General features: G+C 39.5%; 2 protein-coding genes across 3 annotated transcripts in view; one reads left to right on the top strand and one right to left on the bottom strand.

Moving 5' to 3' along the window:
• Positions 1–327: 327 nt before the first annotated feature.
• si:ch211-152p11.4 (regulator of G-protein signaling 8) lies at positions 328–16,574 on the bottom strand. Of its 2 annotated transcripts, none has more exons than XM_022207247.2 (6): positions 16,213–16,532; positions 11,588–12,096; positions 10,109–10,158; positions 9,670–9,803; positions 4,200–4,366; positions 328–803 (listed from the first exon to the last, which is right to left on the bottom strand). In XM_022207247.2, exons 2-6 carry the CDS (start codon positions 12,089–12,091, stop codon positions 633–635), a joined length of 1,026 nt encoding a protein of 341 aa, XP_022062939.1. In that variant the 5' UTR covers positions 12,092–12,096; positions 16,213–16,532; the 3' UTR covers positions 328–632. The 2 variants fall into 2 exon arrangements, with proteins under 2 accessions (XP_022062939.1, XP_022062941.1); XM_022207249.2 differs by having other exon boundaries at positions 652–803; positions 4,214–4,366; positions 16,213–16,574.
• Positions 16,575–16,977: 403 nt separating this feature from the next.
• The window catches only part of bag6l (BCL2 associated athanogene 6, like), a 30,557-nt gene continuing 27,710 nt past the window's right edge, over positions 16,978–19,824 (top strand). Inside the window, exons 1-2 of the mRNA XM_051955128.1 lie at positions 16,978–17,449; positions 17,540–17,657. Coding sequence (XP_051811088.1) covers positions 17,369–17,449; positions 17,540–17,657 — 199 coding nt within the window. The 5' untranslated portion in view covers positions 16,978–17,368. The remainder of the gene's footprint in view (positions 17,450–17,539; positions 17,658–19,824) is intronic.

Genomic DNA, 19,824 nt, shown 5'->3' with positions numbered 1-19,824 from the left:
TGCATTATGTCAATGTGTGTTATGTGTTTCCAGTGCCAACTTCTAGTTAAATTTTACATAAGAGTAACAGCATCCAAACTGGAAACATTAAAAACTGGTATCAAATGTGCACAGCCTAAAACAAGAAGGCTCTGTAATGGCAAGTCAAACCACCCAGAAGATCATCAGGATCCATCTACTGAGCATCAGTGATGTCAAAGAGACAATGTGTTTGCTTAAGAGTCTAAAGGATACCAACCCCAGCCAGTCTGGTTACCCCTGCTGTACCAACTTGGGCACAGTTGCCTTCTTCAGGCATTCATCTCCTACACTTAAACACCAAAACAGTTTTAGTTTTATTGCTTGATTATTTATTTAGTTTGTATTTTCCTGAGTAGCATAAAATGACATTTCTAATTTCATCATACAATCTTGTGTTGTGTAATAATTGAATCTTACATTCCTACACACAGTGTTGGAATGCCAGCAAGCATCAACATCTGTTCCAGATATATTTTAACATACACTTTATACACAGCAGCGCCATCATTTCAAGACATCATAGATCTTTATGATCTACCATGTCTAGGAAGTCCTGCAAGTCCTTGAAGTTACTGAGACGCGGTTCTTCTTCCTGAGTGCAGGTGTGGCTGCTAGTCTGCTTCTCCGAGTAAAGACAGGTAGATGTTGGATTGGAGGAAGCGTGGGTAACAGTCTGTGTCCAAAAGTGAGTAGATGCGTTTCTGAGCATGGGACAGAGAGGTGTGTGAGGGAGCCTGCAGCAGCTGGATGGTTAAATCTCGGGTCTTACTATCCAGGTTCACCTACAACAAGACAACAGCAATGCCACAGCACTTAGAGGTCAATTCAAATCTTAGTTGAAAAAGGCAAAATACTACAAACTGGAAAATTTTAAATCAGCAGTAGGACATAATTAAAAGTCTACCAGAAACTTTTTTAGGTAAATATATATAGGCAAAATATAATAAACCAAGTGGAAAAAATGCTGTAAAATTACATGGGTCAATTCTGATCCAAGTCTCTAGTCATTAAAAAAGTAAACTTCTTACAGATTAAATATAGTAAACTCAGAGGTCCTCTAAGAGAAAACTATTTTAAAAATGACGGACCTGCACTGAGCATGCAACACTTTAATTCATTGTTTGCTCAGAGTGTAATACTGGAAGATGTGGACAGTGGCGAGTTTTCTGTTTTGTATATTTGTCTTAGTACAATCCATGCTCACCCACTGAGCATGAAACCTTACACACATTGCAAAGGAAGAGCTAAAAATTTGACAGAAATCCCCAGACAAAAGACAACTAAAGACAAATCTTACAGTCTTACATTTGCCGATTACACTATGAGCAAATTGCTGCTGTGTAACTTTTATTAGCAGAAACAAAAATCATTCCAAGAATCAATCAAAAGCTAAAAATACATGGCCTATAAAAAGTATTCACTCTTCTTAAAAGTATCCCCTTTAGTTCCTTTTCAGCAACGACCAGCTGTGTCTATAATTTGCCTTTTTTTTTTTTTACAACAATTTCAAAACAGATTTCTACAAAGTAATATCGGTTCATTAGAAGTATAAAATGTAAAATGTAAAATAAGTGACCGCATAAGTATTCACCTCCTTCATGTTAGTGTTTAGTAGATGCATCTTTGACCATATTAACAGCATTGCGCTTGTGTGAATAGGTCTTAATCAACCATGCACATCTGGACTCTGACATTTTAGCCCATTCTTCTTTGCAAAACTGTTCAAGTTCAGGCTGCATAGGCTTGTGAGTCTGCAGCTGTTTTCAAATCCAGCCACAAATTCTCAACTGGACTGCGGTCTGGGCTCTGACTCTGCCACTCAAGAGCATGCATTTTATTGTCTTTAAACCATTTTTGTGTAGATTTGGCTGTATGCTTCAGGTCACTGTCTTGCTGAAAAGCGAATCCTCTCCCAAGTCTTGCAGACTATACTATACTGTACATTGCTGCATTCATTTTACTCTTTACCTCCATAAGAATTCCACAGCTTGCTGCCAAGAAGCATCCTCATGACACTCTCACTACTATGCTAAATGGTGGGGATGGTGTGTTTGTGATTTTGTGCATTATTTGCGCAGCCAAATATAGCATGTAGCTTGGTCCCATTCGACCAAAGAAACTTCCTCCAGATGACTTCCGAGTCTCTCACAGGACCTCTGGCAAACTGTAGTAGGGATTAAATATGAGCTTTTCTCTACAGTGACTTTCTCTTTGTCATCTCCCATAAAAGGTTTGACATGTGAAAAGCCAGGATAACGGTTGTTGTATAACCATTCACTCCCAGCTCAGTCGCTAAAGCTTCTATCTTCTTCAGAGGATTCATAGGTGTCTTGGTGGCCTCTCTCTCATCTCTTTCTTGCATATTCACTCAGTGTTGGAGCACAGTCTGCTCTAAGCAGATCTATGCAGGTGCCATTTCTCAATAATGGATTGGATTTACACAGTTTCTTGGCATGTTCTTTTGTTTTCCTGGTGTATTTATAACCAAGACTGGGGGTTCACCAGTGACCAGATCTTCCACAGACGTCTGCATGTTACGATCATTTAAGACATATTACTGCGCTAGTACAACCTCCACATCACTAATTGTGTGACTTTTAGCACCAGTAAGCCACATCTGTGTTGAATTAGATAAGTTGCTTTAGAAGGGGTGAATACTTATGCAGTCATTTATTTTACATTTTAGATTTTTTATTGACATTACTTTGTAGAAATCTGTTTTTATTTTGAATTTAAAAAGTTATTTAAAAAGTAAATCTTGTCAAAAAAGCCAAATTTATTCAATTCAATTGTGCATGATTTAATGTTTTAAAACAACAAAAGGGGAAAACTTCCAGGAGGAAAAATACTTGATAGGCCCTGTATATTCATTTAAGATGAAACATAGGTGTGCTCAGTTCAATATACTCAGAGTCTGCTGCTACAGTCTTAGCTGGTCTGATAACACCAGTAATTTACAGTAGCTAATTCAAGTTAATATTCTACTGTATGTTGATAACCTTAGTATGTTTGAACACACAATGTTTTGAATGGCACAGATAAACGATTTTATCATAACATCCTGCAGAGACACTGAGCTCAGTAAAACCACTGTTCGTTTTTCAGCAGGACAAAGAACCAAAACAGCTTAAGGCTCTGTGAGGACTACAAATTAGAGTGATTTAGAGCTGCATCAGATGATCTGGCCTCCACAATTGCAGCAGATTTTGTCACATTTCCATGAGACCTATTATTAATCTATGAAGGAACCAAAATACATGATTGATTTTGTGACTAAATCATCCATCACAGAAAATTAGAGTTGTAGGAGTCACTGGACTGCTGTGATATACATGGTCTTTACACGTGTATGTAAACATTTGCTCAAGACTGTATGTAAGTACTTACAACAACCGCAGTGACTTCATTAATTACAATTATAAACTAAATCCAACAAGGAGACAGAGTCCATCAGAATCGAACAGCAAGTTACACTGTGTACTTTCCTTCACCTAAAACCGGTGAGCTGTCACACACAGAGTCACAGTTTTTTCAACTCCATTTATGTCATTTGCTACATAACTGTTGTCCTGAGGTTGAGCTCCGTCACAGCTGTCAGGATTTTATTTTACTGTTAGTAACGTAGCAGTTAGATTGTTGTCATACATGGACAGAATTGTACCAGTTTACAAATTAGGAATAAACTACACCTTTGGATATTTGAACATTTTGATGAACTTGCCATTAGTTTTGTTAATTAGTGCATTATTATCTATTATACATCACTTGATGAACAACCAAATCTCACATAAGACAAATTATTCCTTATTTAATATCTGATACATGTAGCTAGTTTCTCTAACTTGCTGTTTTTAGCGCAGTTAAACATATTTTGCAATAAAAAACTGACTCTCCTGGTGAAAGCCATTTTAGATGTGACATTCTTGTAATTGAGGTGTTACTTCTTAGTGGCTCATATCTAGTGTTATTAGTAGAAAAATGCACCACAAGAACGCAGCTATTAATGGAATGCTGTCAGGTCAAAGTTGAAGCACCGAAAAAAGCTTCTAAAAACACGGGGATACTTTGATCAACAAAACAACTGACAGCGCACTACAAGGGAAAAAAAGAAGCATAGAAGAATTACTTATTGTTTCCTTTTTCTAGTGCTGAGAGTGAAGATAAAAATAGGTGTGTACCTCCCGGGGCGAACCTGGTTGGATGAAAGTAGCACAGATGTCTTTAGCCCTCCTCTGAAGGCTGAAGTTGTTGGATGAGTGTCTGTACTGCTCACAGGCCAGATAGAACTGCAGATTTTCCTCGCTGAACTCAGAGCGCAGGAATGCTCCAAACACTGAAGCACCAGCTGACAGGAGGAGGAGGAAAACAAGTGGGGCTTACCTCACCATGCAATATTACATTACGCATGTTACAAGAAGAGGACACCCAGGCACAGAACATTGACACAACAGTTCCTCAGGCCTAATAAGGAAAGGTCAAACACATCCAAGATCCACACATTCACTCTAAAACCTCAGCACACATCATCTCTGCTCAAGCTGCCTTCCTTTTAGACTTGTTTTTAGTCTGACTGCTTTGTACAAAATAAAGATTTAAAGTATTGACACTACATGTACAGCATGATACAGTTTACACAGGTCAGCTGAAGAGGACAGCACTAGAAATTAGCATGGTACTGATAAGTGCCACTGCAAATCAGCTCTGTTGACTATATTAATTACTACTTAATTAATTATTTTATTTTAAATGTACTTGCATCAAGAGCACAAGAGAAAATTCTTTGTAAGTGTAAAAACCTACTTGGCAATAAACCGCATTCTGATTCTGATTCTGAAAAGGACGCCAAGTCACACAGAGCGCTGAGGTCAGTCCTGAGGCCAACTCTGTATAGTACAGCCACAGCAAAGAGTTACATTCCCTAGAAATCCCCTATGACTTCAAACAACATAAAACCACAAAACATTGAAATAAAATTGATAATTTAGCCATAGGAATTGGTACAGAAGGTATTTTTTTAGGTTCTTGAAGACTGTATTATAGGTGTTTGATAAGTGATGATGCAAACCCCCTCCTCTGTTTAGAGATGATTGTTCCAATTTGACATAGATAGCTTTCTTCACTCCTCTCAAACCATCTGTTGTCTCTGTCCAACATGTAAACACTGCTGTCCTCAAAGGAATGTCCTTCATTCTTCAGATGCAGGTGAACTGCTGAGTCTTGTCCTGAGATTCTGGTCTCCTGTATTGAGCTATGCGTTTGTGAAGTCACTCCTGACTCGACAGATTCACATCCTTCATTTTTTAAACTTGCAGCTCCATCGCCATGATTGCTGTTGTTGTTGGCGGACGACCTGGTTTCACAACTATTCACACCTGGAGGTATGCGAGTTTGGAATTGTCATTACTGGACCATTAGCCATGTGACCTGGAGTGACTATAAATTCTGTACCTCCCCACTAGTCAGTTAGAACTGAAGAAGCCTCTTGGATGAGAGGTGAAACAACTTTAAAAGCATACAAGAGAAGTCCAGTTGATTTCTACTGAAGCTCCTATGATTACCATGAACTGGATGACTGTGAATCTACACAGACTAATTTGTGACAGTCTTACTTGGATGAAATAGTTTGATCTTCTTTAGTAAACATATGTTTTATTCTAACGAGCTAAAGAGATGTATTAGCACCGAAAGTCAGTATGCTTCCACTGACTTGTCTGCCAGATAATAAAAAGGCTTCAGAAACCTCCCACACTTTTATAGCTTTGGCAGTTAGAAAGCTACAATAGCAATAAGAACTAAGACTGGGCGCAAGTCACTGTTAAACAAATTGTAAGAATGATCGATAATTGATTTAAGGTGTTCATATTGATTGTAGCAATGAATCGAGTGCAAATAAAAAGAAACAGTAAATTTAATGACTGATAAATAATTTAGTTTATACATGCACCTCTGAGTATCATTTTACAGACCAAAATAACAACACAATTAGTGAAATTAACAAGCAACCTAAACAAACGGTACTTTTTTTTGTACAAGGTTACATTATCTTTTTATCCAAACTTTTGTACTAAGACAAATAAATCGCAAATTTACTGTATTACAAAAGAAAGGTGCCTCAAAGCATTAATCCTGAGTCGTGTCCTCCAGACATTTACGCTAGTGGTGCTTCTTGAGGTTCTCAGACTAAGCACTCATCATGACTAGGTAACTGACATCATCATGAACATTTCCGGACATTCAAAACATCCTCGAGTTCTGTCTGTGGTATTAGGGGGTTTTATCAGGGCCTGTCCTGCTTTTGTTGATATAGGTGAGAACATTAATGTGTCATTAGATACCAGAGGATGCTAGAATACACCAACAGAAACAACACAGGAAACAGAGATGAAATGTTGACAGAGATGAGGAATGTACCACCAGGTAATGCCAGGTAATACTAGGCTTCCTAATAACACACTATTGCAACCCTAATCATTGCTATATTAGATTGATTAAATATTCTCAACCTGGAGAGACATTTAGACAATCACTGCTACAGCAGTGATTTATAGTAGTCTTGGTGTCTGTTCTATTAATAGTCACAGCGGGGTAAGGACAAGTGCTGCTCTTTTAGCTTTATTGCACTGCACACAGTGAGCAGTAATACAGTAGTTCAGATGCCAATATCATTCCAGAAACAAGTCAGTTTGGATAAAAGCAGGAGGAATGAACCTGAAACAAATTTTACTGCACAATCGTCTCTCCAAACCAGAAGGGCTCAGGTAGGTTTGTAGAGTTCAGGTCTGAACTTCAAATGAAAGTGCAAAAGGGAAAAGAAGAAAAGACCTTAAGGCCTCAAGCAGACATGATGAATGCATTTCTCCATCTCAAAGAATTAGCACAGCATTACAGTATATAGAGTGAGAATAACACTATTTTGTTGGACTGCCCTTAGCTTTGAGTACGGCACACATTTGCCGGTATCGTTTTGATAAGCTTCTGCAATGTCACAACATTTATTTCTGTCCAGAGTTCCATTCATTTTTTACCAAAAACAGTCAGCACATCCCAAAGATTCTTAATGGGGCTGAAGTCTGGACTCTGTGAAGACTCTGTGTGAAAATGATGTCTAATGCTCCCTGAACCACTCATTTAAAATTTGAGCCCCATGAATCTTGACATTGTCATCTTGGAACATGTCCAGCCTTCAGGGAAGAAAAACTCCACTGATGGAAAGACCTGGTAATTTAGTATATTCAGGTAGTCAGCTGACCTCATTCTTTGGGAACATAATGTTGCTGAACCTGACCAACCCCAGATCATCATAACCCTAACCCCTACAGGCTTGTAGGCACTAGGCATGATGAGAGCATCACTTCATCCACCTCTCTTCTTACTCTGATGCACCCATCACTTTGGAACAGGGTAAATCTGGACTCATCAGATCACATGACATTTTTTCATTGCTTCACAGTTCAATCTTTGTGCCTCATAGCAAATTGACGCCTTTTTTCTCCTGATTACCCTTACTGATTTGTGGTTTTCTTAGAGCTACACAGCTGTTTAGTCCCAATCCTTCGAGGTCTTTTTGCATTGTGCATGTGGAAATCCTTTCACTTAAACATAAAACATTAAACATAGCCCTAAGTTGTACTGTTGTTTATTTTCTTTTACAATTTGATTTCATCAAATGTTTAAAGGCTCGCCAATCACGATCATTCAGGATGTTCTTCCAGCCACATTTCTTCCTGAAGGAATGGTTCACTACTATCATTAAGGTTTAGAATGTGTTGGACAGTTCTTCATCAATTTTTTGTAGTTTCAGACATCTCCTTAGTTGTTTTGTTTGCTTGATGAAAGCCAATAATTTTACCCTTTGGAAACAGATTAACATCCTTTCTGTGACCACAGGATATGTCTTCTGACCTGGTTGTTTAAGAAATGAGAAGCTTCTCACTGCAACAGGTTAAATAAGTTGTTGCCAGCTGAAACATATTCAACACTGCAGTAATTATCCAATGAGAGGCTCTTATCTATTTGCTTAGTTAAATTCAGGTGGTGAGTTATTTTTTGGCCAGGCAGTGTATGCACACACTGTGTATTCATGTGCTCACTTGTAAAGTGCAACAAACCTCTGCATCATTCATTTAATATCACAGAACTGTAGACAATCTGTCCAAAAGATCATTTAACCATCTAATGGGGTAGAACCATTGTCCTTGATCTCAAATGCAATTCTCCCCCTAAATTTAGCTGAACCTGTGATCACATGATCAGTTGTTTGTATGGCTGCCTGTAAACAGAGCCAGTCACTTTACCTAACATACGCTAATCTCTCCATCCTGTTTTTGCTCCGATTCCGTTCTGAAAGTTTGGCTAGAAGTGTTGACTCATCTTTGCTGCTTTGAAACTTCTTTCAGAATGATGGTGGCACAGGAAATGTGGGCAAAGAGAGCATGGGATGACATGCAGTAAAGGTTCGGGCTGGTTGCGCCACAGATTTGCTGCTTGAAGGCATTTGGGCCTCAAGGGTGTATGCCCTAACCACTCAGATAATTGGTCACCTGAAATCTAGAAGTCTTGCGACAAACTGAAAGAGGAGCCATTAAAACCTGCTTACAATGCCATATGACCGCCAGGCATTAAGGCAAAACACATAGAATAGAATGGAATTCACTATGACCAGTGGATTTGTTTATAGTACTGAGTAAGTCTGAAACTTTTGTGACCCTTGATAGATGAGTTGTGTTGCGGATCAATTGCAAACTATCCTGACAAGGCTCATGAGTCAGGACTAGATGATGTAGATTAATTTGTTTGAATAAGCTAATAATTTGTTATCTGGTTTGCAACTGAGAACACAGGAAGTCACAATGTAATTAAACTTCCATCACCAACATCTTTACCACTGGTTTTGGTTGGACTCAGCAATGAGGGCCTTAAATACTGAGATACAAACCAATGCTAGTGCTGCACCACAGATGGCACAAGTTCTCGTACATGAATTAAGTATATTTTGCAAAAAATAGCTATAATGCTCATTATACGTTGCTGCATCTCAGATCCATCAAAGAACCTTTGAGCATTTTTTGTGGAAGTAAACATTTAAAGACTGTCCTGATGTACAAACTACAGAAAAGGTTGAGGAAAGAACAAAATACAAAGTCTCATCCTCTGGTCTCACGACCATGCTTAGTAAATTTCATGGCAATGCAAAGCAAATCTACTCAATTCAGTTCGATTCAAAGTTATTGATATAGCACCATCCATCCATCCATTCTCTATACACTGCTTTATCCTCACTAGGGTCGCGGGGGGTGCTGGAGCCTATCCCAGCTGACTCGGGCAAAGGCAGGGGACACCCTGGACAGGTCGCCAGTCTGTCGCAGGTGATATAGCACCAGTTCACAACATATGCCATCTCAAGGCACTTTACATCATAAATGCAATCTGTTCATTGGACTTCAATATTTGCTCAATACAAAAAGTAAAAATTTGCAATGGCAGTGGTGGTAGAAGAAAGGGTTCACCAACATATTGGGATTCATCCACTGGACCATAAATAAAGCTCTAGTAAAAGTTCAGTCATGTCTCTCACTTCTCTTGCCATATCCATGCTTTGTCAGCATCAATTCAGCATAAACCCCAACTTCAGAACAGAGCAGGACTTACTTTGACTGGCTAGCAGGGCATTCAAAGACTCGGCCCACTTTTCCAGCTCATCTCGACTGATCTTCCTTTTCTTAGTGTGCCCCACCTGACTCCACTGACGCATAAAGAGCAGGCGAGATCTTCTGTCTTTAGCTCTGTGGTAGAGGAACAGACAAGGAGAGAGAGAGAGAGAGACGCAGCATTATCAATTACGGCAGATCATACCTAAAGATACTGCCGTCATCAAAACACACCTCACAACCAAGCGTAGCTTCACACGTTTTATGAGGACAAGATTTCACATTATTGGCTCACCTTCACAATCATGGATTCAAACTTAAGACATCCTTGTGTCTGTCCAACAACAGTGAGTGTAGTGAAGACAAACTTGTATGTATTATTTGATGAGACAACACCATCAATCAATTAACAACAATTACCAACAGAAAACAATTCTTACCTGTCTTTCTGTTCTGCATTAAACAGGTTGGAATTTGATGAATGAGGACTCTAAAACAGAAAACAGCAAATGATTTTCAGCAGAGATTTTTCTCCTGTTCCCCTTTATGAACCCTAAGAACAGCACTCAATAAAAATTGTTGCAGGTTTCGCTTTGTTTAAAACATAATTTTTTCTACCAACATTTATATTTCTTTGTTTTTTCTTTGTACTGTTCTTTTTTCTAGCTCCTGCTTAGACATTGAAGATTTCCCCACTGCTGGATCAAAAATAGGTCAGTCAATCTGTCAGTCTGTCCATTCATCCATTTTCAGGACATCATGTCTGCCTGTGTTGAAATGTTACACATTGTGGTTGATTTAAGTTAAACCACTTCAATTAAAGTATTCATAATCAATGTTTCACATCAACAACAGATCAAATCCTTAAAGAATTATTACTCCGTCAAGGAACACAGGGGAGTGATGATCGCCATATGTTTGTCTATTTATCTGTGCACAACATTACTCAAAAACAAAACAATGGATTTGGGTTAAATTTTCACGGAAGGTCAGAAATGACACAAGGACCACCTCATTACATTTTGGCAGTGATGCGGCTTATAGTCTGGATCCACTAACTTTTAAAGGATTTTCTATTGCGAGATAGCGGCAAGGAGTCACTAACTATGACAACACATGAACGCTACATCGGCTGCCTGCTGACGATCACATGACTGTGATGCTGCTAGAAATCCACCAGGGCTTATCTGTCAGAAATTATACAAGGAACAATTGATTAAATTGTAGGGGTGTTTCAGAGTCCCATCAACTCCTGCCGCCTGCTACATGTTCAGGTCAGGTGATTTGGTATCTGTACATGACATACACATGCATAACACACACCTGCGCTCAGCACAAGGTCATTTTTTATTCAATATTGAATCCGTTGGAAATGATACAAAGACTGAGCAGCCTTGTCGGAGTATTGTGCACTCTAAGTGCTTTTCTTGTTAGGAATGTGGAACTTGCTGCTCGTAGTCATGCACACATAAAGAAATCTCACTGGTATCATCTGCAGCAGGCAGCAGTTTTTAGTTCAGAAACATGACTTCAAATAAATGCTGATTTTGCTCCGTGTCTGCTGAATGTGATAATAGTTAACTATGTGCTAACATTTAAATATCTATATTGCAATATTTTAGAATACAATATCTGCTTTTAGTCAAAGTAATCACTGCAAACTGAGTAGAGCAATGGAGACACTTCAAGTCACTGTTTGACCTAAATCATCACATCCCTCAAACAGGTTTTAAGTCTCTTCAAGTCAAGTAAACACTAAAGGCTGGGAAGGCTCAAAAGTCTAGGGCCTCTGGATAAGATACCAAAGTGGTGCAATAATTGTCAAACACTCAATATATATCATCAAAATTAGAGATAGTTTTTTAAAACCTGCTTATATGCTGAATTACAGTGGAGACTGAAAATTAATTGCTTCCCACCTGTCCAAACAGACTCCTGAGGTGCAGTTTAGCAGCTGACAGTTTGGCTCTATGCGGATGCGGGTGCGGGTGCTGGGATTTAAAGGAGAAAGGGCTGGAGATGGATGAAGGAGATGGGGGAGGCTGGTCATCTCTCTCCAGGTTCTCAGTGCTGCCTTTGGCGGCTGGTGCCAGCTGGCTGTCACTGTAGGCCCTGCAGCCTTCTTTGATGACACCAACTCTAAGGTGACTTTTGTCTAGTTTCTCCAGCTCACTCAGGTTCTCCACACTGATGCTGTGTTCCTTTGACAGCTCATTCCTCCCCACCTGGCTGGGACTCGCACTGGGCTCCTGGATAGTGGGAGCCAGACCAGGTACAATCCCATCCAGCTCATTGTCCTCCACATGAGAGGTGAAGGTGCCAGACTCCAAGTTTCTTCCATAATCTGGGTTCTTGAGTTCCACCCTCCTCCACGGAAAGAAGTCAAGATCCAGGAGGGAGCCCTCAGAGCTGAATCTACGCATGGTAGCTGTACCAAAGGCAATAGAAAAGGTTGGGAAAAACAGTACTGTAAAAAAGTAAAACACAAGACAGTCAAAGGCCAATAATGAGGTAAAGAAGTTTAAAGAAGAGATCAGAGCTGCAGACCAATTCCGTCTGAATTCACAGATGGGGGTTGCAGCACCAATTTCAATTTGGTTTTGGAAGATAGTGGTGGGAGATCATGATAAAAAAAAACTTTATGTGCAAAATTACAGGCATCTACACACGTGGACAAAATTGTTGGTACCCCTCAGTTAAAGAAGGAAAAACCCACAATTCTCACTGAAATCACTTGAAACTCACAAAAGTAACAATAAATAAAAATTTATTGAAAATTAAATAATCAAAATCAGCCATCACTTTTGAATTGTTGATTAAGATAATTATTTTTAAAAAACAAACTAATGAAATAGGGCTGGACAAAAATGATGGTACCCATAACTTAATATTTTGTTGCACAACCTTTTGAGGGAATCACTGCAATTAAACGATTTCTGTATTTGTCAATGAGCGTTCTGCAGCTGTCAACAGGTATTTTGGAACACTCCTCATGAGCAAACGGCTCCAGTTGTCTCAGGTTTGATGGGTGTCTTCTCCGAATGGCATGTTTCAGCTCCTTCCACATATGCTCAATGGGATTCAGATCTGGGCTCATAGAAGGCCACTTTAGAATAGTCCAACGCTTTTCTCTCAACCATTCTTGGGTGTTTTTGGCTGTGTGTTTTGGATCGTTGTCCTGTTGGAAGACCCATGACCTGCGACTGAGACCATGCTTTCTGACACTAGGCAGCACATTTCTCTCCAGAATGCCTTGATAGTCTTCAGATTTCATCGTACCTTGCACACTTTCAAGACACCCTGTGCCAGATGCAGCAAAGCAGCCCCAAAACATTACTGAGCCTCCTCCATGTTTCACCGTAGGGACAGTGTTCTTTTCTTCGTATGCTTGGTTTTTGAGTCTATGAACATAGAGTTGATGTGCCTTACCAAAAAGCTCCAGTTTGGTCTCATCTGTCCAAAGGACATTCTCCCAGAAGCTTTGTGGCTTGTCAACATGCATTTTTGCAAATTCCAGTCTGGCTTTTTTATGAGTTTTTTTCAGCAGTGGTGTCCTCCTTGGTCGTCTCCCATGAAGTCCACTTTGGCTCAAACAACGACGAATGGTGCGATCTGACACTGATGTACCTTGGCCTTGGAGTTCACCTTTAATTTCTTTGGAGGTTGCTCTGGGCTCTTTGGATACAATTCCAACGATCCGTCTCTTCAATTTGTCATCAATTTTCCTCTTGCGGCCACGTCCAGGGAGGTTGGCTACTGTCCCGTGGGTCTTGAACTTCTGAATAATATGAGCCACTGTTGTCACAGGAACTTCAAGCTGTTTAGAGATGGTCTTATAGCCTTTACCTTTAAGATGTTTGTCTATAATTTTTTTTTGGATGTCCTGGGACAATTCTCTCCTTCGCTTTCTGTTGTCCATGTTCAGTGTGGTACACACCTTTTCACCAAACAGCAGGGTGACTACTTGTCTCCCTTTAAATAGGCAGACTGACTGATTATGAGTTTGGAAACACCTGTGATGTCAATTAAATGACACACCTGAGTTAATCATGTCACTCTGGTCAAATAGTTTTCAATCTTTTATAGAGGTACCATCATTTTTGTCCAGGCCTGTTTCATTCGTTTGTTTTTTTAAATAATTATGTTAATCAACAATTCAAAAGTAATGGCTGTTTTTGATTATTTAATTTTCAATAAATTTTTATTTATTGTTACTTTTGTGAGTTTCAAGTGATTTCAGTGAGAATTGTGGGTTTTTCCTTCTTTAACTGAGGGGTACCAACAATTTTGTCCACGTGTGTACTCCCAGTAGTTTTTAAGTTATGGCATTTTCAAATTTTAATAATTCAGGCCAAAATGCCCTCCCCCCAATCCTCGCCTGGAATTTTTAGGTTTTAAAATGCTTATATCTCTGCTTCTGGGTATCACAGAGACATATCAAACCAGGCCATTTTTGGTAGTCACGAATCTGAACATTACCTGTTATGCATATATAGTGTGCATATTTATGCTGGTGTGTACAACTGGAGTTGGAAAAATAACTTCCACATTTTTTAGATAACTTGCAAGGGTTGAATTTAATAGAATAAACATACCTACTTTCATTCAAGAAATTACAGAACAAATCATTTTACCTCGAAAATTTCCTGGACATACCTTATCTTGAAGAACAAAACTCTTTCAAGCCCTATGTCACTACATAAATATATAAATAGATCACATCCCCGGGATGACATGAAAGCTATCTGGAGCAAAATATGGAAAAATGTATGACAGTGTATGATCAATACCCTTTTGTATCATTAGTGGATTGTTATGCACAAAGCCCCAAGTATTTTCCAACACAATTACCACCCCAGTGGATACACATGTATTTTCATCTTATTGTACATAGTACCCTATAGCGTAGATTAAGATTCGCCAGTAGCCAGTAATGGCCTAGTTTGGGGGTAAAATTGAGCATGATGCAGTGATGGCTAGAAGTTGGGACGGAAGTTTGCACGGCTATAGTAAGAGGATAGATGAGTTTCTGTGCAAATTTGCAGATCTCTATCACCTGTGCTACATTGACTTCAAGGTCCTTGAAAATTAGGCACTTTTCATGGGGGCAATGTTCAACAGTCCATATCTCTCTAAATAATGTGCTTAGAAGGCTCCCCTGTATAAGTTACAAGCCAGTCTGGTCTAGAGTGATACTAAATGGTGCTAAGACATTAATCTGTCAGATTTCTAGTATTTTTAACACCCTTAACCCTACTCGTGAGCGTTTTTTACAAATAATGTATACATTTTGAGCAAGCCTCCCTGCTCTGTAGAGACTTCTGCTGAGTGTGTGTGTTGTTTCTAGGACATCACCAACATGAAGAGAGCTTGGAGAAAAAAATTCAAGTCTCTGTGATACCCAGAAGCAGAGATATAAGTATTTTAAAACCTAAAAAATTCGAGGCAAGGATTGGGGGGACGGCATTTTGGCCTGAATTATTAAAATTTGAAAATGCCATAACTCAAAAACTATTGGGAGTATAAGCCTGTAATTTTGCACAAAAACCTTTTTTTTATCATGATCTTCCACCACCAGCACCGACAGTAAAATTGAAGATGGTGCTGCAACCACCTTCCTGAATATTTGGTGTTTTGGGATGGAATAAGCCTGCAGTGAAACACAGCCTGAATAGGAAAGCAGAGAAGATTGACGTTGGGAGAGGCCATATACTTGGAAAATCATAAAAAAAATGTTCATGTAGACAATTTCACATGGATTCTACTTATGTTCATAAATGGATTTTAACTTCGCTCAATTTATACACATGAACAGAAATTTTACAAGAATCTTACCTTAATATAAGAAGTTTAGGTATTTCAAGGGATATAATTTTAATATTCTATACCAACAAGCTGTATCACAAGCATATACAAACACCCTTTAATCTATTACTTTCTCCAGATAGATCTTGATAAGCAATGACTTTCTTCTCATTCAAAACTTAGAAACATGTTTTTATCCAAAAGCCAGAAAAGCCCATTTCTGTTCAGGAATAATATATTACATTTTCACTTCTTTGTCATGCTTTAGGTTTGGTTAAAACTTTGTGTCAGTATAACTACGTTTGGACTTTTTTTTTTCAGATCCATTGTATCATCACACATTTCTCATTTTTCATACCACTTCTCAAGTCACAATTTTGAGGCTCTTAATATTGTATTTAAAACTCAACAACCTTTGCATTGCATTGTATTCGAATGTTTGTATCTTATTTTTTGTCATTACTAATAGTTGCTCTATCTCTCCAGTGTAAATGGGCTTCCATAAATACGGAGTGAAAAAAACTGAAAGAGGAGACGGTACATGTCACTCTTCACTGGACTTCTCAGTAAAACTGCCAGCTTACAATGAATCACTTCCACTGTGTCGTTTTACTTGCTCATTATTTCCAACCCTACAGACCTTTGGTCGGCACAGCTCTTGGAAAAAGAACACTTGGCCCGACATTTGGATTCTTTAAGGTGTCAGCGCTGTGACTACTGGACGCCAATGTGTGCTTACCTGTTCGTTCAGAGTCTGTTAAGCTTACTCCATGGTAGTTTGTTAGGTGAATCCAGATTGTAAAGGCAAAATATCCATGGACTAAGGGTTCCGGACCCAGCAATGCAGATTTCGGGTAACCAAAACACAGTAAAATCTGACCAACTGTTGCTAGCTCTAGATCTGTTCTTGGTTCAGTGAGGTCTGCCTCCTCCGTCAACTCTCGCGGACACTCAGGAAAAATAATCTCGGCAGAAGCACAGCCGTCAGGAAAATGTTCTAGCTCCTTCCTGTGACATTTCAATGGCACACGCGGGGCTCCTCCTCATGATTTCTGCCACACCTTCACCTCTGCCTCAACTCGTCCGCCACATAACTCGCTTATTTCTTAAGCACACGCACGCATACACATTCACACACACACATGCAAAAACTCAGATACTTTCTACAATTTGCCTGAGAGAAGCATCTTGTCCGTCTGTGTACAGAAAAGACTTTATAAAAGCATTACTATCAAATTCCACCATCAAAAGCCCCAACAAGAAATTTCTACCTCTACAACGACGTTTTCTACTACTACCACTACTACTACTATTACAACTACACAAGAATTAAGAATTTTCTAGGTATGTCACACTATGCTTAGATGAAATTAGACATAATTAGCATGTGTAGAACTCTGAACAGTTTTGCGATGCACTGCGTACCAGCAAAATGAGATAATTAAAAAAGCGCTCAGGCACGAAATAGACGCTTCAGTGGTACGTCATTGGGGTCCTACAATGTTGCGTCGATTGCCGTGCTAGTTGGCTAAGGGATCAACCTGAATTCGCTGACACTCAGAGTACCAATTTCTTATTTAAAGATGCAGTTCAGCAGATTTTAGCTCAAAAGCAAGCAGTCCAACCGGGTTTTCACTAAAGCCTGACCACTGTCTACCCAGGAAAGATTAGCGAGTTTGGACTGTTTCCCTCTCGGTAATTGGGATTAGCTAGCTGGCTAACAAGCTAATAACAATAACAAGGCAGTGGGGCTGTCCGTATCTGGCTGCAGCCTAATGATTTACCACAATCATTAGTTTGATGGCGGATAAAGATTAATAGTTTGTGAAATAACTGCAGGTTGGTTACTCTCCTGCTTCCAATACTATAGCCAATTATTTCGGACGTTCAGAATTATGACTGAATCGAGCAATGTGATTGAAGTAACAGTGAAGACTCTGGACTCACAGAGCAGGAACTACAAGGTCGGAAGTGAGGTAATACTCCAAGATGCAAACACTGACTACTTAGGCTATCTTCTTCTCCTCCCTTCTCAGTGACCACTTGTGTGTATGTGTGTCCCTCAGTTGACAGTGAAGCAGTTTAAGGAGCACATAGCATCCTCCGTGGAGATTCCAGTACACAAGCAGAGGCTCATCTATCAGGGCAGAGTGCTGCAAGATGACAGAACGCTGACTGAATACAGTGAGTAAAGACACCTGATAACCTGGAGTATACTATTCACACACACAGAGGCCTAGAGGCCAACAGTACACAGTGGAGCAGCATCATTTGGGATACATCGTGATATTTTTGATTTCCTTTAGGGATTCTTGCCCTTGAGCTAGTTTACATATGCAACTGCTATCTTACTGACTAAAACGTGACAATTCCCTCAGAAGCTGCAAAAAGTGTTTGACAGTAAAAAGAAATAACAGATATCCAAAGTTGTTTAAATCAATCCACTGGACTTTAAGAAAGCTCCTTGTATTGAAGACGTTTTCACCTCTTCAGTTCTGAAGAGGCTTCTTGGATGAGAGGTGAAACGTCTTCAAGAAACTTTCTTAAAGTCCAGTGGATTGGTTTAAACAACTTTGGATAACTATGACACGGACAAATGAGAACCTACATTGACAAATAACAGATAATTGCATATGAGCACATAGGAGTCTTGTGGCCCTGGTGCTAATCACTGAAATAACTTCACTGCAAGGGACACCCTGCCAGTCTGTTGCAGGGCTACATAAACAAACAATCACACTCGCATTCACACCTACGGGCAATTTAGAGTTACCAATTAACCTCAGCATATTTTTGGACTGTGGGAGGAAGTCGGAGTGCCTGGAGGAAACCCACACATGCTCAGAGAGAACATGCAAACTCCATGCAGAAAGATCCCAGGCCCACCGCAGGATTCGAACCAGGGATCTACTTGCTGCAAGGTGAAAGTGCTAACCACTACTCCACTGAAATAACTTGTAAAACAATAATAAATAAAACTGTGATGAAAATTAACTTATGAAAATCAGGCATTCCTCTTGAATTGTTGTGGTTAAACAGAATCATTTAAAAACAAACTAATGAAACTGGCCTGGACAAAAATGATGGTACCCCTAGAAAAGATCGAACATAATTTGACCATAGGGACGTGCTAAACTAAGGTGTCTCCTGTAATTTGTATCACAAGTCTTCAAGTTTGCAATCAGTCAGTCTGCCTATTTAATAGAATAGATCTTTATTGTCACTGTTACAGAAAACAATGAAAATTGATTAGTACTCTCCAAATAGCAGCATTAAAAATAAACGATGTAACACACTCTAATATATATATATATATATATATATATATATACACACATATACATACAACACAAGAGCAAATATGCAGTATGGAAATGATTTGTGGCTAGAGACCTGCTTTACACATGATTATTTCACATAATATGAATTGCACTGACATGATTACTGCACTTGTAGGTGTGTGATATTGTCATTTGGGAGGAGGAAACAGACATTTGGCAGCTTGGGGATAAAAGCTGTTTTTGAGTCTGTAGATTTTGACTCTAAGGGTCAGGTAGCATCTACCTGAGGGGAGGAGGGAGAAGAAAGAATGTGAGGGGTGTCAAGTGATTCCCCTGGCTTTCCTCTGAAGTCTGCTGGTGTAAACCTCTCTGAGGGGAGGTAGTGTGTTCCCAATCACCCGCTCTGCTGCTCTCACCACCCGTTGCAGGTCCTTCCTGTCCTCTGCAGTGCTGCAGGTGAACCACACTGTACCACAGTAGGTCAATAGGCTCTCAGTGGTGGAGTGATAGAAATGTATGAGCAGCTTTTGGGGGAAATGAGCCTGACACAGCTTCCTGAGGAAGTACAGTCTCTGTTGGGCCCTCCTCACCTGTGTGAGATGTAGGTGGACTATGTGAAGTCCACAGAAATGTGGACCCCAAGGAACCTGAAGCTCTCCGCTGGGTCATTCCACGTGGTTTCACCAGATGGTGGTTCCCACACCATTTTCAAATTATTCCTAAATTTGCATGCCATTAGATAGTCACAAAAGTACTTTCTATACAAAATTGTAGACCTGTAGCTCAAATAGTGTCTGAGTTGTGGGGGTCTGAAATTTTCAAAATTTGGGCTATAAAAAGCCTCGCCAGGGTTTTTTGCGTCACTGACATTGTACAATTAGATTTAACATGTTTAATCCCACTGCACTGATACTGTAAAATACAACATTATTGTTGTTATTTTTAAATTAATCAAACATGAACTACTACAGAGCTCCCTGAATTCAAGTTAGTACATGTAATTAGTATGTGTATGTTATAACTACATGTATGCATTGCAAATGGGTGTCAACATGTCATATCTACAGGCA

The sequence above is a fragment of the Acanthochromis polyacanthus genome, chromosome 11, assembly GCF_021347895.1.
Source record: "Acanthochromis polyacanthus isolate Apoly-LR-REF ecotype Palm Island chromosome 11, KAUST_Apoly_ChrSc, whole genome shotgun sequence".
Lineage (NCBI taxonomy): Eukaryota > Metazoa > Chordata > Actinopteri > Pomacentridae > Acanthochromis > Acanthochromis polyacanthus.
The sequence above is the reverse complement of the archived record's forward strand: the minus strand, read 5'-3'. Positions and strand labels throughout refer to the sequence as shown.